General features: G+C 32.3%; 1 protein-coding gene across 1 annotated transcript in view; it reads right to left on the bottom strand.

Moving 5' to 3' along the window:
• The window catches only part of LOC132551632 (cyclin-dependent kinase-like 4), a 31,786-nt gene extending 12,312 nt beyond the window's left edge, over window positions 1-19,474 (bottom strand). Inside the window, exons 1-8 of the mRNA XM_060215809.1 lie at window positions 19,286-19,474; window positions 7,074-7,268; window positions 6,529-6,707; window positions 4,654-4,766; window positions 3,463-3,602; window positions 2,981-3,238; window positions 1,991-2,252; window positions 1,753-1,882 (exon numbers count right to left, since the gene is read on the bottom strand). Of these exons, the coding sequence (XP_060071792.1) occupies window positions 1,753-1,882; window positions 1,991-2,252; window positions 2,981-3,238; window positions 3,463-3,602; window positions 4,654-4,766; window positions 6,529-6,707; window positions 7,074-7,268; window positions 19,286-19,453 (1,445 nt within the window). The 5' untranslated portion in view covers window positions 19,454-19,474. The remainder of the gene's footprint in view (window positions 1-1,752; window positions 1,883-1,990; window positions 2,253-2,980; window positions 3,239-3,462; window positions 3,603-4,653; window positions 4,767-6,528; window positions 6,708-7,073; window positions 7,269-19,285) is intronic.
• Window positions 19,475-27,086: the final 7,612 nt, after the last annotated feature.

Below are 27,086 nucleotides of genomic sequence, written 5' to 3'. Positions count from 1 at the left end.
AAACTTCATAATAACTAATAAACATAAAGGGGATCTAAATTTCCAGTTAATTTCCAAGGCAAAATGTATCAAAAAAGCTATCTTTACCACATCATCATCTGTACTGTGGTAGTTCTAGAATCTCAAATACAAAGCTTATTTATCATAGTATATTACAAATTGCTGAAGCTGCCTTTTACAAAGCCCTCTGAATTTTTAATTCATAAGAAATTTCTTTGGGATACAATTATTAAGAAAATTCCAAATGTATATTGTATGATTCAAAATTAGTTCAAAAACAAGTCAAATTGCTGCCTCAACACTGAAATACTTCACACAGGCTTATTTTTTACAGTGTAGAATTAATTTTTACATGTACATGTGGTTGATCTGTAAGCCAAGACTCTATCAAAGACTAAGTGTTTCAATGCATGCATGTTGTCTACATCTTGTCAGCTTATTCAATACTTGTAGACATAAAATTATCTAAGATGCCTTTTGGAACATGATTAAATCAGCAGCAGAAGTTAGAGTATCACAAATGAAAAGCTTTAACGACTTCAAACCATGTACCACATAAAACACTTTTCTTCAATTGATAATAAGAACAAAGATTTGAGCTAAAATTCCAAAACGAGCAATGATTAATGAAATTATACTTATCTCCTACCTCTAAAATTTCTATCTCATACCTTCAGATGTATGACATGACAAAGATTTCTGAATCAACTAGACAACTGATGTTAATAATACTACATACACAATGTACCAGCTACTTGTATTCTAGCAGATAGCTATTGTGATCAATAAATATTACTTGTTAGACCTACTTTGTACAGTATAAACTCACAATTATTTCTTGCATCGTTCAACCTGTGAATTCTTTTTAACAACACTGGTGAATGAGAAACAAAATTCAGACAAAGTTTATATCAGAAGTCAGAGTTGACTGAAACAGATGACTTGCACTAGCATAATTTATCTCTTTAACAAGAATAACATAAACAATTTATTATCCACCCACCAACAATAAAGTGAAACTATCACTTAAAATTTTTGCGTGATATTCTTAAAGTTCGGCTTGCAGGTGTTTTAACAAACAGGCTGTGCAGAAGAGTGTCTTAAGAAATATCAGCTAAAGTTAGTATTATGAAAGAACTTATGGACAAGCTAAATTTCAAATGATGATGTACTGTTTGTATAGTGGTGACCTTGATATAGATCATCAGTAAATTGACCTTTAACCTTCTTGCAAGAAATATATCAGGATACTTTTGTGAACTTTCATGATGTTTCGAGGAAAACACAAGGACAATACAAATCCTCTTTTCTCATGACAGATCATGACAATGCTGTAGCTGTGCCTTTTATGGAGATCTATAAAACCAATGCTTTAGGAAAGTTTGTTCAATTCTAGTTTATATCTGGCCAATATGTTAAAAAAACAGACAGAGAAATAGCCAAATGGATATTCAAGATTACAATCTGACCTCTGCCAAAAGTGGGGATCATACTGACGTAGAGAAAAATAGGGTGAAAACAAGATAAAACTGTAAGTTAAGTTAATCATCAAATCTAATCAGTCAACTCACACCAGTCAAACAACGATAGGTTTTTAACAATAGTTGTGAATATAAAATAAACATTAAAGTGACACTTTCAGGATATTCAATGGTACACAGAATAGTAAGTGAATCCAAAAACATAAAAAATCTTATTTCAAACTTTAGACCATCTCATAGAAAATATAACAGTGCCTATCTTCAGACTTACCTTCCAATAGAAGGCATAGATTGTGGGGTGGACAGATGAATAGTTTGACCAGTGCTGTTGATGGGTGGAATCATTCCAGAAGTCTCCTTCAGATGACCATTTTCCCCATCTCTGTCTTTGTCCTGTCGATCTTTATCATGTTTATCATGTTTATCATGTTTGTCCTTGACTTCGTGTTTATCTTGTCGTTCCTTATCATGTTTCTCTTTACTATCATATTTATCCTTTTCATGCTTACTCTCTTTATCATGACGGTCTTTTTCATACTTATCCTTTTCACTTTTGTCTTTTTCATATTTGTCCACTTTTGACTCTCGATCCTGTTTCACATTTTCTTTGTCTGTCCGTTTGTCTTTTTCAGACTTCCTGTCTGCTTTTGAGTCTGTCTGCTCGTTTGTCTCCCCTGACTTGGAGTGACTCACATTGTTCACAGTACCATTGACATAGTTTGACTTTTTGTTGTTTTTCTCAGAATCTGACACTTTCTTTTTCTGTTTGTCCTCACTATCTTGCTTGGAACCCTGAAACATGAAAATAGCATAAACTGTCAGCTTGGATTCAAATCTTTGCCTTTTTTAAGACACACACTTTGGTGGAAGTATTTTCAACATAAAAATATGTAAGCAGATCTTTCAGTCACTAGGCTTCCTAAAATAAAACTATTTTATCAATGGTTTACCTTATTAATATATCTAAATCTTACAGAACCAACAAAATCTATTGATAAAGTGTCCTGTACAAAGGAAAACAACTGCAAGATATGCCAGGCAAATGGTTGTAAGTGACAAACTAGCTGTTTGCACAGCACTGAAGTATTAGAGTAGTAATTCTAAAAGTGAAAAGAATAGTAAAGATGTGAAAACATTGTTGTATGTTTTACATAACAATGACAAGTTGAGAATACCAACGTTTGTTATAAACTTTTGATACATTGACAGCTTATCCGAAAACTGAATCTGCAGTAATGGAAAGGTATTTGCAGTTTACAAGAAGCTAATTGAAATAATAATTACTTTTTATGAGAAATATAGACAGTCTAAACTTAAGTTCAAAAACAGTTTTAATGTATAACATTTTGCAAACTAATTTTGAGTAGTAAGTTTTTAGTAAAATGAGGCAGGATTCATACAATCTGTTTGAGCATACAATATTTTCATTTAACCATTCAATGGAGAGTAACACCAATTTCCCATCTTCATATTTCCGAAATTTAAATAAATGGATAGACCTTGCCATCCTTTGAATCTTTGTTGTCAGCTTGTGATGCCTTTTTCTTTTTCTTTGAATTTGACTTGGAATCGTCTTTGTTGTCATCCTCTTTTTCACTTGACTGAGATTTGATAAGTGGATTGTTGTTATTTTCACGTTGTATTCGCTGTTTCAAATCCTGAGAAAATCGGGCACAAAATCCATCCTTATTGAAAAACTCATGCTTCAGCAACTGTGAACAGCTTGGTCGATCATCAGGATCTAGTCTCAAACATTGCTGTGTGATTAAAAAAAAACAAACAGATGTAAATCAATACACATATCAAACAAGCAGCAGCATATTTTCTTTACTGATAAAATTCAGCATGTAGCTGCAATTTTCAATTTCAAGTATCTAAGAAAAAATATTGTCAGAGATGTTTTTGATTATTCTCTTTTTCATGAGACTGTTTTTATTTCCTCTACTTCAAAAGGTGTTGACAAATTTTTTTTTCAATTTACCTTCATTACATCTAGTGAAAATGACGATATCCTTGTAAATTTTTTTTCTAGAGGTGAAACTTCTCGTACTTCTGGTGTCCGCATACCAACAAACATAGGATTATTTAGAAACACTTCCTTGTGGCGTTGAGTTAAATTTCCTAAAACACAAAATAAATGTGTAAGTGACTGTCTAACACACAGGGTAACCACTTGTCTGTAGAGGGATGGTCTTGTATCAATTCGTCACAATGATAAATTAAAATGGGTGACAACTGAAAAAATCCAGGATCAGGAAATACTTATATCTAAAATAATTCAATAAAATATTGTAATCAACTTTATTTTATGACTTAAGATTTTAAAACTTGTTTAGTAAATTTATAGTAAATACTATCAGTAAGTTGATGTACTATAGACTTCAATAAATCAAGCCTCAACTGTACACATCTTCAAACACTATCCAAAATGACAAGTATTAATGTAAATGTAAAGCAGATGGTTTTCCTCTGTATCATACATCAAGGACCTGTCTACAGAGGATAAGTTCTATAATTGCATGCACAGTTATATAAAATGTGAATATAGAGTTTGAGAGAATTTGCTGGGTTTATTGCTCTGTGAAGAAGAGCTAGGTTCATTTAGAAGGCAGACTCTCCTTGTAATAGCTGATTTCTACTTCACTGAACAACATATGGGAGGCCTGTCACATGCTTTCATGAGCAACTAGGTTAAAGAGTCTTGCCTAAAAACACAATAAAATCAGTATAGACTGGTCTGTTTTTCAGGAAGAAATAGCAACTACTACAGGTATGTTGGTAGGGAGAATTGAACCACACACCCCAGATCTTCACCTCAGGTAATATAGACCAATGTTTTAACTGAATGAGTTATTGCATCCCCTTGGTATACAAGGGAATCCTGCTTACATATGACACTTTTGAACCTCTATACATATGTTCATTTATAAGACACCAGTCTATTATGGACACCTTTCATAATTGCATGTTATTACAGGTAAAATTTACCATTTATGAAGAATAGACTGTAAACTCATAGAAGAATGTGGACACTAAGAGGGCAGCTGCATATATATATATACACATATATAGCCCCAAATTATGGTCCGTTGTAAGTGAAGCATTTCAGCAATCCAAGTAGTATGATGATACATATATATATCAAAACCGATTTAGGACCTTCCAGTCTTACCAAAACACTTGACTATATGATAAAGTTGGTCTATATCTGATTCACCAGGAAAAAGTGGTTCTCCCGTCAACATCTCTGCTAATAAACATCCTATTGCCCATACATCCACAGCCCTGCAAGAACACAATAATATATAAGATGATTTGATTTATATCAAGGTTCGATATCAATTTCTTTTCAATCTAGCCAGGAAAATCCACACACCCTCTGTCACATGCTTTCCTGATATCCTCAGGGGAAGGGGTTGATAACCCTTACCTGGTCACTCAAGGCTATATCTTATGACACATCATGCAGCATCAATTTCAAATTTTACTTACTTTACATCAAATAACTCAGAACTAACAAGTGAATTTCTTGAACCTTACCACATTTTATCACAAATAAATCTGGGACAAAATGTACAATTTTTTTTGGAAAAATAACTGATTATATAATAAAAGTCAATCAAAATTAAGGTGCATGTTATTCCCAGGAAACAAGTTGGAAAAGTAGTAAAAAATGGAAAAGTTCATAAAATTCTTTCATAAATATATCACAGTTTCTCATCCTTAAAGTGTGATTTGGTAAACTAGGTACATGGCACCATCATAAATGGCTCATGAAATGTGTGTCTAAATTGATGGCATTTTATCTTGTTTTAATATTGTTTCAAAAAATATAGTAAAGACAATTATTGTGAATGAATGAACTGTCCTTTTACCAAGAAAGAACACATTATATCATTCCTTTGCAAAAACAAGAATGTGACTGTGAAGTAGGAAATAATACTACATGTCCATATTTCATATTCAACAAATTAAAGAGTAATCCAAAACAAAATGAAAAGTATTAATTAAAAAAGAATTATCCTGTTTCTATAACTGTACCCTACGAATCATATTGATTGCTTAAGTACAGTTTCTGTACATGTACAAATGAAGGAACTCTACACGAATGAGAGAATTCTATGAAGGGTGTATCTCTCCCACTGTTTACTTTCCATTTGCCACTTTAAAGTCTGAGTTCAATTATTATATCAACAGAATTATATCCAATTGGCTCAATAAGGCTTGTTATGAAGCCTAGTTCATCAAAGGTGCATTGTATTTATTCTGGACCAAGGTTTCCATCAAATACACATAAAAAATCTACTGGAAATGTCTACATTTAACAGTTATAAGATATGAACAGCTGAACTAATAAGAAAAATGTTTTTTTTTATTTCTCTTCCAAATGTGATAATACTATATACAGTGATAAATAGCAGATTTACTATGTTTGGTTCATAGCGAGAGGTGTGAGGTATGATATATAAAAATTGTTGGATGTCATTGCAAACTACATCATGTGCCTGTATATATCAGTTCACTGATTACCATGAAGAGGTTCAAACTTATGCTATTGGATGCTCTAAACACTACATCAAAATAGAATACAGGCGCCTCTAGAGTCACCTACCTGAAGCCTAGGATCTGACAACAGCAACATTCAGTAAAATATAGCTACATTCCCCTACCAGGAGTTAAGGGCCTGACACAACAGCAAGATCCAGTAAAATATAGTTACCTTCCTCTGCCAGGAGTTTAGGGCATGACAACAGCAAGATATAGCAAAAAATAGTTATCTGCCCCTACAAGGTGTTTAAGGGCTGACACAACAGTAAGATCTAGTAAAACATAGTTTTCTGCCCCAACAAGGAGTTTAGGGCCTGACAACAGCAAGATTCAGTAATATATATAGTTTCCATCCCCTATCAGGACTATAAGGCCTGAAAACAGGGAGATTTAGTAAAATATTGTTACCTGCCCCTACCAAGAGTTTAGGGGCTGACAACAGCATGATTCAGTAAAAGAAAGTTATCTGTCCCTACCAGATTTTCTAAAATATATTTACCTGCCATATTTGGTGTCCCCTACTAGGAGTTCAGGGGCCCGATACCACCGAGTAGCAACATAGTCTGTGTATGTCTCTCCTGGCTGTGCTAATGTTCGTGCAAAACCAAAGTCACACAACTTGACAATTCCAGATTTACTGACTAAAATGTTCTCTGGTTTGATGTCTCTATGAATGATCTGCAACAAAATTTAACATCGATGTGGTAGTCATTTTTCATAATATGAAATTTGTGTTTTGAAGAAAATGGTCTTTGATGAAAAAACAAAAATCTGTTAAATAAACACAAAAATGGTTGTATATCTATATATCAGCACTGGAAAACTTAATGTTAAACTTTCATAACCATTGAAAATTAGGAAAAATATATTACAAATAATGATCCTGTCATACTACATAAAAGTTTACCAAATTGAAGTCAATTACCTAAGTTGGTCAACTCTTACAGAAAAAAGTGAAATCTGGAAAACATACAGTTCACTAGGCATTGTTTAACTAGTATCCAGCTAAAATACAGTGATCCAAGACTTAACATTTCAACTTACATTGTGTAAATGACAGAATTCTATTCCTTTAAGCACTTGCCAGAGTATTCTTCTCACTGTGTTTTCATCAAGACCATTTGGACATTTTTCCAATTCATCTAAAACTGTATGGTCCACAAATTCGAACACTAGATAGAGTCTCTTTTTTCTCCGAAACACTTCTATAAGGTTCACTAGATGATCATGCCGTAGTTGCTACAAAATAGAAGACAACATTTTTATTTTGAATTACAGTAAAAGATAAACTTGGAATAAAATTCAAAGTCGTATATTTCACATACTGAAGGAAAATAAATGATGTCAGAAAGTTTTAGAGCTGTTCCACATACTAATAGATCTAAAATAAGCATGACAGTTACTTTGTGAATGTTAACTAGATTCTAATTTAACATCAATTTTAACAAACATTTTACATCAAGATCTTCTCATACCCGACTTTCAGATCCACTCGGATCTCAATCCCTAAAGACAGGACATAGTTAGACATCAATACTTGGGGTGAGATGTGAGTTATAGAAATACTTTAAAATGCCCCATTCCCCACCTCCATCCCACAAACACCAGTATAGTGACCCCCAACCATAATAACGACAAGGACATAATGAAAATTTTCGAAAAGAAAAAAAAGAAAGATATATGACACCCACAATGCATCGCGCGGAAAAGAAAGTTCAGCCGCCATATTGGCATCGCCTCGCAAAATTTACCACCATAAAACGTGAGTCTTTGTCATTGGATTTACAAATTTCGATGTCTGATTATCATTAATACACAACACAAAACGTTTTCTTGATGTACAAGTAATGAAGAAAAAGTCGATAAGGTTGTTTCATTTAATGACTAGCATCAGCAACTTGTACGGTAATGTCCGCCAGATGGAGTAGGAGTAAACTTTCGATTTATGAACCAATGAAAACAAAGTACTGATACTCAGGGCCAGGGGCAACAGCAACATGCTGAAGAGCATTGAAAATGCTCTTAGCATAAAAATAAGTCATCGGATGAAAATTAATTGTCGTAAGAAAGAAATCTCTGCCAAGGAACCTAAGAATGTATGGACAGACACAAATATATTTCTAGTGCATAAATTAAACTTGATATTGTTGCTAGGGGTATGTTTCAAGATTAAATTTCAGCTACCAAATAAAATGGCACAAATAATGCTTTACACAAATGAAATGATAATTCCTACAAAAGAAATATTTCAATTTTCAATGTGGCGAAGTTCAATTTAAAAGTTTAAATCAACAAATCTGAGGAAATGACCTTGAATTGATAAGAGTACACCATATTTCAATATAATTGTTTACGTGTATTTACTAAATTTAGATACTGATATATAATCCTAGTAAATACAACACAAACACAATCATGGTTTACTGTGGCCTGATAGCATTATTTATGCTACATGATGTCAAGTAAACCACACCAAGTCAATAGATGTAAACAAACCATTCATTAAAAAACAAAGCTATCATGCAAATGTGTCTCGTATTGTTCCAGAAGGTAAAAATACCACACTGACAAAATGACTACCTAGAAACATAAGGCAATATTTTTTGCTACAATCAATTGTATCGGTTTAGTAATTACAGCAGTAAAGGAATCAATAATAGATAGCTTCATCAGTCTGACGTATCCGACCAACGGCCTACCTATATAGTGCAATATACCTTGTCAGGCAAGCAGAACAACCCCATAGCCCTTTGAAGTCAATGACGGAATTAATAATGGGTTAACATATCAAATTTCCTAAAGATAAGCTTTTCGCAATTTTCTATCAATATTATGTTGATATCCAAGAAAACCTGAACAACTCCTAACTTACATCTCCGATAAGAATCTGATTTATGATAATATGTTTTAATTTTTGTCTGAAACATTGATTTCAATACAATGAAAAGCAAAAAATATCATAATAAACAATTAAATGTGATCCTTAGTGGAAGCAATATTGACACTGAATAATTGATATGCAGTGAGGGCAATTTATATTGTTTGTCACTATAGTGTTCACTGTTCAGTTCTCTAGACTATCACCAAGTCAAAATGAGAATTTTCAAAAAAATCTGCATATTTGTGAAAACAAATAGTATTACAATTCTTTTGCCTCCAATCACTTTCTGTAAGAAACGAGTCAGTCCGACATTTCTGAAAGTTAACATCCTGGTTTAAATGTCTGAAAAAACATGTCAACTGATAATGTCACATTCTGCATATTATCACATTTCCTCCTCACAAATGGAACATGATATTAAGCAGTTTCCACTGTACAACATTCAAGGAATCTTGAAGAATTCATACATGTATAATCATTAGAAAATCTCTAATTCAATCATGACAACCATACTTACACAATTTATTTCATTTACATATTTTCCATGTCTTTCACCCCTTAATGCAATGATAATTTGATCAAATGCTTCCTGTGAATCATGACATATTTGTTTTCATTAGTGTGCCTCCCTACAATGTTGTTGGTTTGACAGTACACTACAAATATATTTACTTCAGTATAATTATGTGATTATATGGCCATGACCAGGTTAAGGTAAAATAAAAAAGAGAAACATATATCTAATCAATATTTGTAGAGTAAATAAAAAAACACCCACACTATAGACTATCCCTACTACAACCACTGTGGGGGTCTAGACAACGTTTATATATTTAAATATCTATTAAAAGCTGCAGGGGACATTTCACCTAGAGTTGATAAATATAAAACTTTTATGGGACATGTTGGTATTGGAAACATTAGTATGAAATTTGAACAGAACATACTCTAACCACAAAAAGGACTTATCAATATAGACAGATCTTTTGACAACGAAAGACGATTACGTTTCTTTAAAACGTGTCAATTACATGTATCCTGAATTTTAAGCTTCTCCGCATTCCAAATCTCCATTGTATCTTTAAGTTTTTAAGTAGACCAGATTAGAACTTTGTGATAACGATCCATGAACTTATCAATAGTTTATCTTCAAACACATAGTATATTCCTGGTGTACAAGTAACTAGAACTTTTTTAAAAATGCTCAGGAAAGTGGAAAGCTTTTTATAAACATGTGTGACGTTAAGATATTTATGTGATATACATCTCTGTAAATTTTAGCATACCTGCCAACTATGTGGATTTAAATTTAAGTCATAGAAAAGTGCCTTCATTGATCTAATTTTGACTAAGGCTAATATATCTTTAGATGAACTTCTAAAAGGAAACCCTTTCTGGTGGACAAATTGAAATTTGAAAACTTTATTTAAGAATTAAGGAGATTCCTTGATAACTCTTGTCAAAATTTGGACCGAATACTGTGAGTCTCCTTTCCAAATTAGCAAGTGTGCTTTATCACAACCCCTTACCAATGAATTCAACTGAATCAACATTTACACCTGACCCAGAGAGTAATCCTAACTTACCATTTATCAAATGAACTTATATAAATTTGATGGTTAAATTGATTTTCTTGGTCTATAATTGTTACAAATGATTTATTAACAGGAACCACCCTTTACCTGCATTCATCGGAAGGATATATGCTACCTTACTAGACACACATCCCACATCGCCAATCTTTTATGATGGTATGATTTATGATGACAAATACGAGTGTCATGCAAAAAATATCAACACATCATGGGTATTAAGTGTAAATCTGCAGGATACTGTAGTTTTACACTGAAATAACTACTAAGTAACACATAAGATGTAAGTGAACTCTACCATACCTCTTAGAAATGCTGTTTGACCAATATCTGTATGATAAAAAGCTCTGTACTTCAAATATTCCCATCACTGAAAACATCATATAAATATTAAACTCAAGTAACACTAACTGTTCAATTTTCCCCCATCATCGATAAAATTAACATTATTCAAATCCACACACAATTTTATTTGACACAAATAATACCGTCTGTAAATTCACTGTCAGTGATGGAAAATCTCCATACAATATTCCCTAACATTCAAAACATACATGTAAGTCAAGTGAGTAGGTCCTATATCATACAATAAGTAATCAATTCCTGGGGTACGCTATACAGCAAAGTAATTTCACAATATGTTGAAATGATCTTAAATATGTATGACTCTTCCAGAGGTCTTTGTAAATTATTCATGTATTTGTGTTCTTCAGTATTCAACTTAAGTATACAGTATATACGGTTAATAGTCTGGCTCACAGATTTAAGTGAACCCACTACACAAGTACATCACAGTCTCCATCATCTATCGCAAAAAATTAGAAAATACAACACAAAATATACTAAACCTCTCCCATATAGATTACAAATAGGCATTATGTCTTTGGTATAATCTATATATAATAAGTATATTAATTCACTTGAAATGATAAATTTGTCTTTGGTATCTCCATTCTATGTATACAATATCTGTACATGGTTCAAAACATATTGAAATATTTGTCTCATTCAAATCACTCGAGTGATTTTAAATACACCTTACAAGATAATTGTGTTTGCATTAAATTATTTATGGCCATCGATGTATAGGATTCTAATCCATGAACAAATATCAACGCAGGGCCAACACTCCACCTATTGTTGCAAAGCTTTGAGCAAATTTGTGAGCACTGAAGGTTTTGTATAAATCTATGAGTCTACATGTACATGATCACTGGGTATAAGCTGCTTTTATAGCCTGGTAAACCTGAATAAATCCAAACAAAAAGATACTTCTCACCCTGATTGTTGTGTAACTGTATTTTAAAAAATCAAAATATTATGTGAAGACATAATTCAAAACTTGAAATGAATTCATACAGACATAAAGGTTTCAAAACAGATTTTCTTAACTTGATTCAGTTAAATGTAATTCATTTTCAGCTACTCTGGATAACAAACCTTTATTTATGAGTACATGTGTATATTTAGAAGACATGGATAATACTTAAAAAAATGTACTTTAATATATAGAGTAGCTGTGTAAAAATTTGTCTTCAACAGAAATTGTCATAACATTGGAAAATGTTATATAATAAATTCAATGATATTTTGAATTGACTGACATCCTAATTATGTAGTATTGATTTTCATGTCAAACACATTACCTCCTACTGCTTCTGCATCGATAATAGAAGAAATATATCAAGGCATCAATTCAAAATCTAGTACAACGTTTTGCTAAAGGTTTTTCCATAATTATTTCATTTGTCCTGTATTAAACGTTTCATCATTTGATAAATCCTTTTTGAGCTTGCATGAAAACACCTACCAAGAATAATAGTACAGAATTCCTATTGTAAGAAGATAAAGGGGATATCGACTCAGAACTATGAACTGCATAAAAACCAACATTGGAATTTTATTGGTGAAATAATTATAAACCAATTTTTTCTTAAAAACTATTTCTTAATTGAGGTATTCATTGCCTCTCACACGGGTTGATGATTTAAGATTACTCAAATTACCTGACACTACTAAATCTTATAATGGTTCAACAACAGACATGGCCAATTTTTATCAACCAAAGGGCCTGTTTCCAGTAATGTTAATTCTCCATAGGAGCCTGCCCCCGTATAATTTCTTATCTAGCTCAACTACTGTTTTTTTTCTTTTCCGAAAAATAATTTTACACCTTTCCGACACCCAGATTTCATAATTTCAGTGAAAATGTATTTTTATAAAGTTGTCAATTTCAGCATCAAAGACATAAGTTCGTAAATAAAAGAAGGTTATCTCAATTGTAATTAGCAACATAGTATAAATTTCTTTTGATAAATATTTCCAAAACATCGTGTTTATTCATAAAACATAAAAAAAAAATATTCTCGGATGAAAATGCACTTGCAGAGACACAATTATGAAGAAAAATGCCATAAATTTGCAATTTTCCTCCGTTATATAGTTTTGGATGCAAATTTCCATCAGAAAATCGGATAGAGCTTTACTTGTTTCATATGTGTACCAAAAATCAGCTAATTCCATGTGGTGGAACGTTCTCATATCGCCGCCTGAATGTGGTTGTAAATTGAAAGAAAAGGGGAAATGAGTAACAACCTTGTCTGAAACCCTATTATATAACTTATTACATACAAACTTTTATATTGAATATCAGAGCGGATATTTTCATGACAGTTTTATGATGTGTAAAAAAAAAAAAAAAAGTACTGTTTCCCTGTCTCGATCTTGATTACTTGAGAACCATTACGTGTGGAATGTATCAGATATCTCTGGCTCCTGGTTACATCGCCGAACATTTAAGTGATGACGGCGACTATGAGGTGTGGCTTTACCAGCACTCCCCAGACCTTCTCCGATGTCAAATACATTCTCGACACAAAAGCCAAACGAAATATAACGTTTGGATACTGTTCACCGTTTCACCCGATGTTGAGGCCCCAATAAAGGACTACTTCTGCCAGTGCCCAGTTGGAGAGAGAACGATGGGAATGTGTGCGCACATCTCCAGTATCTTGTCCTACCTTGGGTATTACAGGACGCTGGAAAACCCTCGACCATTACAACCACAGGTAAAGAAATTCCGACAAAACTTGAAATAGTTTTCGATGCGGCAACAGAGTGCATATGTCGAAAGTATGTTTGGGGCTCGATATGAAAGATCTCCGTCACCATGTGACTAACCAAACTTATAAATATAGGTATTATACAATCGCCCGTAGCTATGAACACTCCCGTAAATGCGAAAACCAACCAAAATCATAAGGAACACGTTTTGTTTGTTGTTCTGTCTATTTGTCAGCCAATGTCTTCAACTACGGGGACTTGCGAAGTAGCCATCTTGGATTTTTTTATGAAAAAGTGTTTCTCTCACTTTTTTTCATATCTGTGTACATATTCTCAACATACCGAGCAAATACTCTCGTTTTTTTGTTAATTATCTAAAGAAAGTCGAAAATCGGCAATTCAACCATAGGCTAATTCAACCCAACATTTGAAAATGTTCCACCACTTACATTTTGATGATTTTTCCTCTCATCAATAGCATATTACGTACTATTTAATAGGATAAAAATTGGTTTGCATCCAACCCCCATAAAAGGGTGTATTCTCTAAAAAAACGTTTTTGTGTCTAAAATGTTATCATCGAAAATGGCATTTTTGAGATTGTTTCTTCCATAAAACAGCCAAATGGCGCGATGGAAACATGATTTTTTTGTCACAATCATGCCATGAATGTATTCTTTACGGTGACTATCATTTGATTAGATTTTCATAAATATTTTACATAACATGCACATTTTATCAACACTTAGACAGCTTCTGAAAGGTACAACTTTGAGGAGCCATAAAAAACAAACCAAGTGAATCAAATCTTTATACTTTATAGATTTGTGACCACAACGGCATGGGCAATGCACCACCAACAGGAAATTTGAATCAGAAAAGGGGCCGTTTTGGAAACCGGCCCTTTCAGACAACCATCAACAAGAGATTTTATAAGGATCTTGGCACCTACCATTTTAATTTTATTGTTTGAATAAAAGTTCTGTCTTTAATCTTCTTTCCTCTACTTTCTTCATTGCTCTTAAATATTGTTGTATATTGAATAGAAGAATTAATCGTATGCTTACATCATTTAACAAGGGAAATGTGTATAAGGTAATTTGACAAGGATCTCTCCAGTATGTTCTGACAGTTAACAATAACTTAATGTAAATATAGCTGCTTGTGATCCATTTTGTATTATAAAAGAAATGTACACACTAAGGATAAACATAAATATACCGATGAGAAATAACCATCCAGTGTCTCTTGTGAAATAGTCATAACAATATTCAAAGGTCAACATCGAAGATGGCCACCTTCAAATAATTCTTACCTGATCAGTTTCAAAACTGAGTACACACAAAATAGAATAAAGGAAAACCTACTACATATACTTAAAATTGAGAAAGATCTATCAAGTGCAGTCTGTAACATAGCAATTAGCAATAACAAAATTTAACTGTCAAAATTCCAAAATGTCCATCTGCTGACCATTTTGTTAGGCACAACTAGGGCTCAAAAGGAACAACCAAATTAAGTATCAAGAAGGATCTATAAAGTACTTCTGAAGAAAAAGTAAAAAATATGAACTACAGCTAATGGGCTGTCAATTATATCCAGGTGTGGTAAAAATGTACCAGGATAACAACTCTGTATATATAAATGGAACATTAACATCAGGATCTGATTGTTTAATGTAACATGTTTCAGCTAGCTGGGAAAGCTGTCATAAGAAAAAATTACATAGATATTGCCAGCTACGGCTTATTATGCAAAATTCCTAATGACTTGCAGTCAAAACTTGGCAGTTGTAGGTGACAGTACCTATGTGAGGTTTGCCTTGTACAGAATGACACAGAAAGTGCCATTTAACTAGGCATGAGATATTGTCAGATACAAGCAGAAAGTAAGATATAGTGAAAGTCTATCTTTACATGGAATCTTATTCAATGCATGAAACAGAACTTAACCAAAAAAAATCAATTTTAAATCAATTTTAGATTTACGAAAATTGTTAGTTAAGTAAAACAGAAATAATTCAGCCACAATGTTGTGTAAGAAAATACACCTGTTCATAAATAATGACTTCTCGGACAACAAAAACACTCAGCTGTTATTATCCTGTGTAAATAATATGTAAGTCAGCATATATTGACTGTATTACCTGGACTAAATGTGCTTTGATAATAATAATTTATGTATACCCTATACACACTGACTTTTGCATGAATGTGTCAATACAAACTGACACTGGATAAAAGCCAGTTAAAAACAATTATTGAAGTTATCACAGTATATCTTTCCCCTGAAGAAATCTGACACCCAAACCTCCTATTTTACATTGGCACAGCCCCTGTGAACACTACACTTGTAACATACCCTGTCCTTCACATACTGTTTTTTGTATCAATACCCTTTAAATATTATCAATGATTTTGATCTTTGAACTCTTTTCTTCAGACCATTTATCTCTTTTTAAAGATTCTTCTCTACATTTTCTTCCTTAACTTTGAAGGTACATGTATACATAATTTTAAATGTAACAAGTTTGTTGATGATGAGGATAATGTAAATATAAATTTTGTAGATTTAGCTCCAAAGACAGTGTTTTCTATTGCCTAGCTGTTCTACTTTTAGAACCATCACCGATGGTAACATTCTCATTTTTAAGCAGGTGAACTCCATCCTGTATTAAACTAGAGATCTCTTTTGTAAGACACACACTTTTATACTAGTACTAATACCATTACAAAATTTTTTAAAACTTTGGTTCATTAAAGGATAGCAAATGCCATATGATTAGATACCAGGACAGAAAAACAAAACGTCAATAATTATTGAGCAGAAAATTGTGATTCTTTGTTTATTGTTCCATTTTCAACTGAATCTAACTCCTTTTTAATAATAGATTTTTCCGAAGTGAAACCATTTGATAATTCCGATGGAAAAGAAAAGTTCTGACATTTCACAATTTTAGGGCAAGAGTTCCATACCAGTTAAAAAGAACAAACCCCAAAACAGAATATATCCTTGACAGAATTAAGATATTTGTATATCAGATTTGTGACCATTACCCTCCATAAACTATCAATTATTCTTTACAACACTCTTTCAACAACAGACTAAAGGAATGACAAAAATAATATCTGTTGTTAAATTGATTAGACATGTAAGTTGGAACAGGGTTGCTCATATATACATTTTATGTGTGATACTGGCATGTGTATGAATATTTCTGCAGGTACTCTATACATGGGTTACGATAACACACTAATACACAAGATTTTGTCATCGTCAAAACAAAATCCACATGACCTTTCAAATGCCATGTAACCACACTGTTGTCCTCAGATCATGTATATAAATAAATTTCTTATATCATTACCAGAATTCAGCAATATTTAAAACCAATAACATCACAAAGGAATAACAACATATCAGTTTCTTCATATGATTTATTTACTCGGAGTATTTTGAAGAGTGAATTTCTAAGTTCTTCAAAAACTAACCAAGTAAAAAAAGTAGGAGTTAACCCCAAGTATGAATGTCGTTATTAATCTGTCGTGTTAAGATTTTCTTCTCAAAAAGTTTGAGCATAAAGTCCAACACTTAATGCTAGTGATTAGCCTGCTAATCATATTTCTTGACTTATCCTTTACGTGTGTCAACTTTCTTGTGCTTTCTTTAGCTTGGTGGTTCAGATTTTAAACCTGTCCAATGTTTGTAACTCAGGGATAAACTACTCTGCCTGGGATAGGAAAACCATAATAAACTGTTAATATGATGACACTCTAAGTCATCTGGACCATTTAACATATTGACTACAATGTTTCCAGTAAAATAGTGTTGTTTTGAAAGAAAGAAAGACTGGTATGTTATACCTCTGTATCAGTAGTTCAGAAAGATCATAAAAGTAGATTGTGGGAAGTTGAATGAAAAGTAGAATAAGTTTTTTTTTACTCTGCTGGCTACAAAAGCTATTGTATTTGATATTTATTGTGTAGCATTTTATACCTTTTCGCTGAGTGTTTAAACTGGAGTCTGCAGACTATATACAATAATGTAACCATAACAATTCCAGATGAATGTAATGGGATACATGCTAATGAAACATTGTGTATGATGATATATATACCTGGTAGCCATCATTATTAGAGTATATTGTAATACATGTTAATGATACATTACACATATTACACATCGTGTTATATAAAGCTGTCATCAATAGCCATCAATAGTGTTTGCATGCATCATATTACCAGTTTTCCCTGTCATACTAAATGTAACAGTAAACAGAACTAATGGTGTGAATTGTAATATTTCCCTTAGATCACAAAGACTTTATCACCTGTATTTCCTTCCATGCTAGAATAAGTCAAAACTATGAAGTTTCCAAACAGATATTTGCTCTCAAACTTTCACAAGTCTTTGTCTTCAACAAAATTTTACATCATAACAGAATTATGCTCTAACAAAGGAAATAGTTTTGAGTATAAAACTAACAATGAGCATCAATATAATGATCAAGTCATCAAACCCAGGACAATGAAACAACAGTATTTTCTTCAGTAAAAGGTTTATATCTGTAGTAGGTGATAACATTTTTAATGACATTCCAATAATATGTTATTAAATTGATGAATCCCTTTCTTCTTTAGGTATAATGAAAACAAAAGTCACGTATAAACTTAAATGATCCAGATATATATATGAATGTCCATTTAGATTTGGTTTAATGAAAAAAACCACCAGGTAACATGAAAATCTACTATCCATGACAGATATACACTAGCCATGTGCTCCAATCAATTCACCTTATATGGGAGCAGTGAAAAAAAAAGTGCATATTGACATCTCATATTAACAAAAATGTGATTATTAGAACAAGTAACTCTATACACAATATCTGAAATCTTTGAAACGAGATGAATACAGGGATATAAATCATCACCGTTATTTATATATATATGTCCCTACTTTACTTCTTGAGAGCCTTTTAGACGCCTGTATTTAAGAGATGAACTTAAGCAATATCAATATTTGAAGTCAAAGTAATCTATATCACAGGTCAAGCCGTCCAACCCAATTATACTTCAGAATATAGAAGTTATTGTTAGACTAATGGAGATTTCAGATTTCTGATCAGAAACATTTCTAAGTGGATGATGGCTGCTATACATGAGAGGTGGTTTAAGAGTAACTGAACTCTAATAATGAATGGGAATTTCCCGATCCAGCAATTAGCAACTACGAAATGTCAGACTTATAAAGGATAGCATCATTTGGTTCATTTCCGAATCATCAGACAAGCATTAAATTCAGAGATTCCTTTGTAATTATTTCCTTCAGAAGAAATTGTAATACATGATGTACTTTCACTTGGGATTTCAAAATGAACAGCCCAAGGTTAAGCTAAATGTATTAATTGATAAATCAGTTCTTTTATTTATAACCTGATTCAACTATTTGGGTATAAAAGTGGAAACTATTGAATTCAATTGTCAGCCAATCAATCGGCAAGACAGATTTCCAAATTTTGATCATTTGAACCAGGCATTATTTCAGTAGTTTGAAATTTTGAATGAATTAAGTACTGAAAACGTTATCTATACAACCAGTTTTGTAATAATGCTTTATTAAATACTTTAACAGCATTTTCAATTTGCAAACATTCTCTTTCAACAAGATCATACTTTGTAGTTTTCCAATATTATTGCACATACCAATTAATGTCTTACCTTTAGCATCCTAACTTCGCGTAGAGCAATCTTTTTGACCATTTTATCATCCTCACTTTCCAGAAACTTTTTTATTGCAACAAGCTGCCCAGTTTCCTTGTGGCGACATTTGAGCACCATGCCATAACTGCCTTCTCCGACTAGACCAAGGTTTTCATACTTCTCCATGGTCCTCAGTGCCGTGGATCCCTTTACTGCAAGCTGTCAATGCAGGTAAATCACAATAAGGTCATACTATGAAAATACAACAGAACTGATCTGGAGTCAGACTGAAGCTTCATCAGCTTAAAAATGCTACTCCAAACTTCCAATTTTCATTGAATAAATTTATCAGGGACCACTTCGCTAACATGAAGAAATGTCAAAAAACATATGTCAGAAAAATCCATTGACTTGTCAATCCTTCTTGAAAGGTTGTAACTGCAAACTTGCATGCATTATATTCAAAATATAGTGACAATTAAACTTCAATCTTTTAACGAAAATTACATATAAATCAGCTCTACAATATACATAAGTATAATAATTGCATCTTCATATTCCAACATCAGAATGCAAGATTTATATTGTATGATTTATGATTGATCACTGGCCTCATCCACATAAGGTACTCTAACACTACAAGGTACAACATACTGTAAATGTGCGCTACAATAATTACATGCAAATACATGAATATAATGCAAATTCATATGGAAAAGACTCTTTGTGACCATGCTATAGATGGTGTCAAAAGATGCTGTTTATGGTGTATACATAGTGTCACTAGATATTGAGTGTAATTACAATAGTGTAGACCCATGAGAAAATTTAACCTGTTCTTAATTTCTTAATACAACAAGAAGTCCGTGGGCCTTAATGGTCACCTGAGGTTTTCAGGTCTTTAGTTTTAAAGCCTGTGAAGTTCTTTAAAGTTTTTGACATATTTGATACATGTGATCTTGAAAGTAGGTCAATGTCAGCAATATGAACAAACTTGGTAGCCCTTCATCCCAGCATGCTACAGACCCAAATCAGCACTCTCAGCCTTTCAATTATTTCTAAGAAGTTGTTTAAAGATTTCAACATATTTCACCTGTGATCATGAAAGTGGGTCAAGGTCATTCATTTTCACAAACTTGGTATCCCTTTATCTTAGCATGCTACAGGCCCAATATCAGCATCCTGTGCATTTTGGTTATTGAGAATTAGTTGTTTAAAAATTTCAACAAATTTGACCATTTTTGACTTTAAAAGTGTGTCAAGGTTATTCATTTTAAGAAACTTTGTAGCCCTTTATCCCACCATGCTAAAGGCCCAGTATCAGCACTAATAACCTTTTGTCATCAGTCAAAAATGTCATTGTTTACAATGGACAATGGACAATGGACAATGCACCATGCATGAAGCCAGACAAAAGGCAATTACAATAGGGCGATCGACACTTTGTCTCAGGTGACCTAAATATCAGAAAAATCTGTTCATTGGTATATTTCAATCCAATTGGTTTATGGATTCTGCCATACTTAATGAGTACGCAAGTTCATGAAGGTTATAATATATACGTTAATAATACATAAATGATATTTTCAATAACAATATATATCTATCTAAGCATATCATAAAATTATAAATCTGCCTATGATACCAACTTTTTATGGTCGGTACCGTGAATTTTTATAACCCTCACAATAATAAATCCTTTATGCCAATCTTGACAATACTTATATAGAGTTATTATCAATACTATATATTTATCCCACAATAAGCTCCTGCTTGGTAATAAGTCCATACATAACCATTTCTGTACAGTACTATTAAAAGCAAATAATAGTAAAATACTGAAATGTCTCCATTCATGTCTCCATAACATCAATATTTATTGATATTTACTCAAGGTATCACTTAAAAGCTGTAAAGCTACAAAAAACGTATTAACAACCAACATATATATACTCCTAGAGTACTTTATTACGTGATATTAGCCAAAGTGCTCCAAATTTTGTCTTTAAGCTAAGATCAGAAAAGAATCATGGCGCTTACCATCTTTATTGGCTTTACATAAGTTTGAACCTTTCCATTCTCTTCCTTTGCTCTATCTGTGTTGTATTGATAGGTGAATATGTCATGTGGCAATACCTTTAACAAGGAAAACCTACGTAATATGATATTTGAAAAACGATCCAGCCAGTACTTACAGAAAAATAGGGAAAATAATCACCAGATTTTTTAAAATTAACTCTGATTGCCTTTTTTCCAGTCAGCCACAAATAAGGGACCTAGAGGAACCTTCATATTAAAATCGAAAAATAAAGTCCATCCTGCAAATGCTAACAAAGGGATGGGCAATTTGTACAGCCAACCATTTGATGATTGAGAGGTAAGATCTTCTTGTGTCTACACCCTGGACAATAAAAATATGTCTATTTGATATCAGTAAAGGTAATTTTGATAACTAATCTCTTACTTACAATGTTACTGATCCAAAGCATGAAAAGATTAATACATTGCTAATAAATCCTGCAGATTGAATCATTATATAAAAAAAACTTGGGTTAATTACAAAGAATTTCTGGACAATAATTATCTGAAAGTAGGTAAAGGTTATTATACATTAATAATCAATTACTACCTTGTTATGACAAATGGTCTGAAACATAAAACTTAACAGGAAAAGTAGCTGGTTTATATCACACAACATTAGATGTTTTACTACAATGTACAGCAGTCAGACATATTAATTATTTACACAGGTTTACAAAAGTTGTGTGAAGACTGAACAGAAAAGCTTTAGAGACTGTGTATTATTATACAGTTTGGTCAGTCCAGAAACAAAGGGTTTTCTGGTGGCTTTGTATAGCATTGTAACCATTCTGGGTGCTGTGCCGTGTGACTATGCCAATGCTTCAGTCATATCGGAGAGGATCACAATGGGATTTCAAGTCTACCTCTGTAAATCATATATTAAGAAAAATATTTTCTAAATGGAAAGGGATAGTTATAACATATTTTTTGCTCAATAAAAATAAGAAAAATATTTTCAAAAAATTTAAATAAAGGTATATACATTTGGACCTGCAATATTGCATACCATATGCAATGGTTTCAACAGCATATGGGGATTCTCAATTTTCCTCAGAAATTTTACAACTTACAACAGAATGTCATGTAACTTGAATTCTAATTTCTATAAAACAAAACTTTTGGACTATATTTTTTTATCTACAACACTGAATGAGTTTGAGATATACTCCTACACTAACAGTATTAATCCAATGATAATGTAACAGAAAACTATATGGATTGAGTCTATATTTCATGAGGTACCCCATGCAACCCCTTTTAAAGTCTGGGTGAGACTATTGATCGTATTGGAAGCCTGAACATTGACTTGACTGATACTGTGGCAATTAATAGACTAACAATCAACTTTAGCCCTCTGTAATCAGACAAGCATTAATAAAAATGGTTTTAAATACATAGTAGAAGATAGGTATCAAGTCGGTAGGCGTATTTCTCTACCAATGTAGACCTTTATAATGCTAGCATGCCTTCGTTTCTATATATACACACATACACACGTATGGGAAGCGTTAGCACCATTCTTGTTTGGGAGATGAGCCCAAACTCAAATTACACCTGATTGTAAATTGTTTAAATCTACAGGTAAAGCAGGTGTTATGGTGTGAATGTTGATTATCTCAAAATATACAGACATCACACTATTGTATTGTCATACCAGATCTACCAAAGTCACACGCAATCTTTACAATACAAATTCCTGTTTGCAGTATAAGTTGTATGCATACATTGGTAATGTTTTGAAATAACAATGCATTTAAATGTTTCTGTTTACATTATCAATTATAAGCTGTTTGGCTTGGGTACACATTGCAAGCCTTCTATTACCAATCTGCTATTGCTATGAAACATGACATATCTAAAAATTCTTGCACACATTTTATGATAAAAGGTACTATGATGTCATTATCAGGCCTAGGTAACCTCTGCTTGCACCAATAGAGACTAAGCAAATAGATTCATTTATCCTCTTTAAGACAAAAATTCCATTAGTATTATAGATCTCTGAGGCTACATAGAGCTAGACTGTAGATCTGTTCCAAGACACTTAACATTATATAGAACATCTTCTCAATATTCTCTGGTCTGGTTTCAAAGACATTCTTTCATTTCATAAAAATCTGTAAGTTCTTCAACCACAGTTAATTTGTAGAACCTGATGACTGGTCACAAGTTTAACAGTCAAATATCGTGGATCCAGACCTTTTGATTCTTTGAAGTCTTTGGACCTTTATACCAAATTGGTCAATGGAAAGAGGTCATAAACACAAGGTCATACATTGAATATTATAGAACATATTGTTTGCTCTTTGGTTTACTTAATATTTGAAAATTTCAAATTAAGGAACCACAGCTTAAATAGAAAGATATACATCAAGTGATAATATTTTTCTTTTCATGAAGGCTCCAATACTACTATCAAAATCTCTCTAAACTTAAGAAAGTGACAGAGCTTCATTTGGAAGGGGTACTTTTAGATACCAGAATATTGACCCAACACACCTGACAAATCAGTGAACCCAGATCTAGACAGAAGATGGAACATCAAGGGACTAAATTACAGCATTTTTTTCCATTTTTTTAGTGATTGTTCAAACATATTATGTTAATGATCAACAGAGTGTGAATGAAAATAAAATCAACATAAAGCAATTTGTTACCATTAAAGATCAATAACAGACAACATTTGGGTTACTATTCAGTATCAACTAAGTGTTCAGTGCACTTCAGGTTCCTTTTAATACCCTAATACCTCTTGTTTTCTCATTTTAAAACTTTGGTCCCGATATTCTGAGTTTCGAATAATAAACCCAATGTATCATATATTTGGCTTAGTTTTGATCCATATCTTATGCATTCATATATTTATAAAATAAAATGAACTGTTATTACTTCATATACCAGATCAATTTTTCACAACAAATACAAGTGTTTTTCTTTGACTCAACAAAGTCTCTGTATGTGTATAGCTATTTGTATTACATGCAACTGAACATAAAACTCAATAACTTAAATGAACTATCCATTTTGGCATTTAATACATTGTGTATTACACAACAAACAGTAAATAAAATGATATATAACAAGCAGCATTTACATTTATTCATTGAAAAGTAACACCTAACCACTGTCCAAAGTATTTCATTGACTGCAAAATATGTTTGAAAAGCTGAAAAATGCTTCTATTTTTCTTTTCTGTGGTACTGATACAGTAACAACTGTATTAATGATATTCAACAAAAATCAATGATCATAATTACACTGCAAAGTTTCCAAAGCCAGCAGCAATATAACTTTCTTCAATCCCCTCCAATTTTTTTTTTATTTCTAATAACAGCAAAGGCACAAGCAAAACTCTATACTGTTTTTGTGTGTGAAACATTTTGTCTACACGACTTCATGCACTGGAAAATGGAAAAAAAATTCTTCTCGAAGTAGAATTGATAATGGAGTATCTAATTTTTCTTGATACTTTCATCAGCAGAATGTGACATACATGCTTCACTCTTGCCTGGCACTGACCAATTTTTATTAAATCATGTGACTTGGTGTCCCTATTTACTTGACCAGAGTCTATTATGCCTGGTAAGTGGTGTTACCATAATAAACTCATTGCTGAATGTCATTTCATTGTCCAACAATAAGTTAAAGCCCATTACATTTCTGTGAGGTAATGTCTTTGGCTCCTGTTGCTGAACATGTATGGCAATATTATAAAGACAAAGAACATTTGTTTTTCTTATTTGTGTTGTCAAATTTCATTAGACTTACGTTAACATATTCTTTGAGCCTTTTGAGCCAATTAGTGTTTTATGAAATGAAATGATTATTAAAACAGTATATGTCAGTGATTAGAGAAATGATACCAATGGCATTAAGCTATTTGTTTTTGAAAAAGAAAAATATTGCTACAGTAGAGCTTACAATTTTTTCCTCAGTCATCATTGTAATTTTCAGAGTGACAGGATTTTCTCTTAATTTTGCATTAGAAATTCACTCAAAAAAATTAAAGGGAAAGAAAAAAGTATTAGATAATGTTATGTGATCATTTTCCAATCGCAACTTTTGGATGATCTGTCAAAACTTAACTCAAGCATCAATGTATACTTACATAAGATTATGAATGTTACACAATATGACAAGCTAAACAAAAGTTGTTTCCAGTAAATCAACTTGTCTTTAAAACAATAGTTTATCTAAACATGCTCTTTTTCAAAATGTTTGAATTTTCTAGTCAAAAATTTTACTGTACCATCAAAACCAAATTTTGAATCCAATTTGAAACTCATCATATCGTTTTGCTTCTTTTTCTTCTTACTTTCATGAAACAAATTTTGTTTAGTCTTGTCTTACAGGAGGAAATACAAAGATGTATTGTCCGTGAAATCCAGCCACCAATTTATTAAACCTGCCTAATATAAAACAACTAAAATAGTGTCAATACTACAGGTTTACAGTACAACATGTAGAGTTGTGCTGGAATTAATCGTACTTACTCCTGACATTGTTTGTCAGTACTTTGCTATCCATGGGAGTCTCACTTTGGAAAAATAAGAATTTCATTTCTGGTAATTACATGTATTATAGAAGCAGTGTGAGCATAATTATACAGTACATTGGAACCTTGTAATTTGGACAATGATAATCCATTAAACCTGCTTTCCAAAGACTTAAAACCCAGACTAAGAGAATCTATTCAATTTGATTTCTAGATTCTTCTATCTAGCCAAGGATAATCCTTGTTTTTATTTCTTGAATTCCATACACTGGTCTTGCTTAACATATTGAATATTGTGATTCTTTAATTTGCCTGCTAATCAAATATCTATTAAAATAAGCAGAGTGTTGTTATTTTTGTGGTAACTGCTACATGTACCAGTCCCACTTTCTCTTATGCCTCATTCCCAAGATATTAGATTAATAAAAATATCATCTTTTCTAGATCTAAAAAAAACAAGGTTTCAATGTAAAAGAGTTTGATACATATACATCATTATTTCAATTCATACTTTTTTATATTAAAAATCAAACTAGCTCTCAGTCATGATGATTTGCATTACTACTAAATAAAATGTCCATAGCTTACTATAAAGTGTAGGTAATTTGTATAATCTCGAGTAATGCACCAGGATTTTTTAAAATTTCAGTGCTCGAGGAATATACAATATACATGTATCACAATAAGACGCTATAACATCTACTAAACTCTGGCTGGAAGTCTGTCAAATTGTAAACCACTTATTGCAAGTCTTAACCATGAAGGATTAGAAAGTGAAAATTGATGATACATGGATTAAATTTCTGCATTTTGAAATTTCAAAAATTGTGACCGACTTTCAATTCTCACTATAGATCATTGATTTGAGAACATGTTTTAAGATGGAAGCTTACTGGATGGTTGATGTTTCATTCAAAATTTTTCATGAATTAAAATATACAGAATAAGCATCTTTTGTGTATGAAAGAGAGACACTTTTCGTGACCAGAATCATTTCCTAATCCATCATATGACAAGATCATTGAATAGAAACCTTTCAATAATGATATAAGAGCAGGACACTTTGACTGATTATTCTTAAATCTAAGAATCTGTTCCCATTCCAATGTTGAAGTGAAGCAGGTTAATTCAAGATCTTCGGACAGAATAATACAATGGCAATCAGTACAACTGAGCCATATAGAAATAGCAATTTGTACATAACTGCTCTTTAAGACCAAAAATATGAGTTTCTATGCTTCC

This window comes from Ylistrum balloti, unplaced genomic scaffold, assembly GCF_031769215.1.
Source record: "Ylistrum balloti isolate Yb309-2 unplaced genomic scaffold, AGI_CSIRO_Ybal_v1 Utg370208, whole genome shotgun sequence".
In the NCBI taxonomy this organism is placed as follows: domain Eukaryota; kingdom Metazoa; phylum Mollusca; class Bivalvia; order Pectinida; family Pectinidae; genus Ylistrum; species Ylistrum balloti.
Note: the sequence above shows the minus strand (reverse complement) of the source record. Positions and strands in the feature narration are given on the sequence as shown.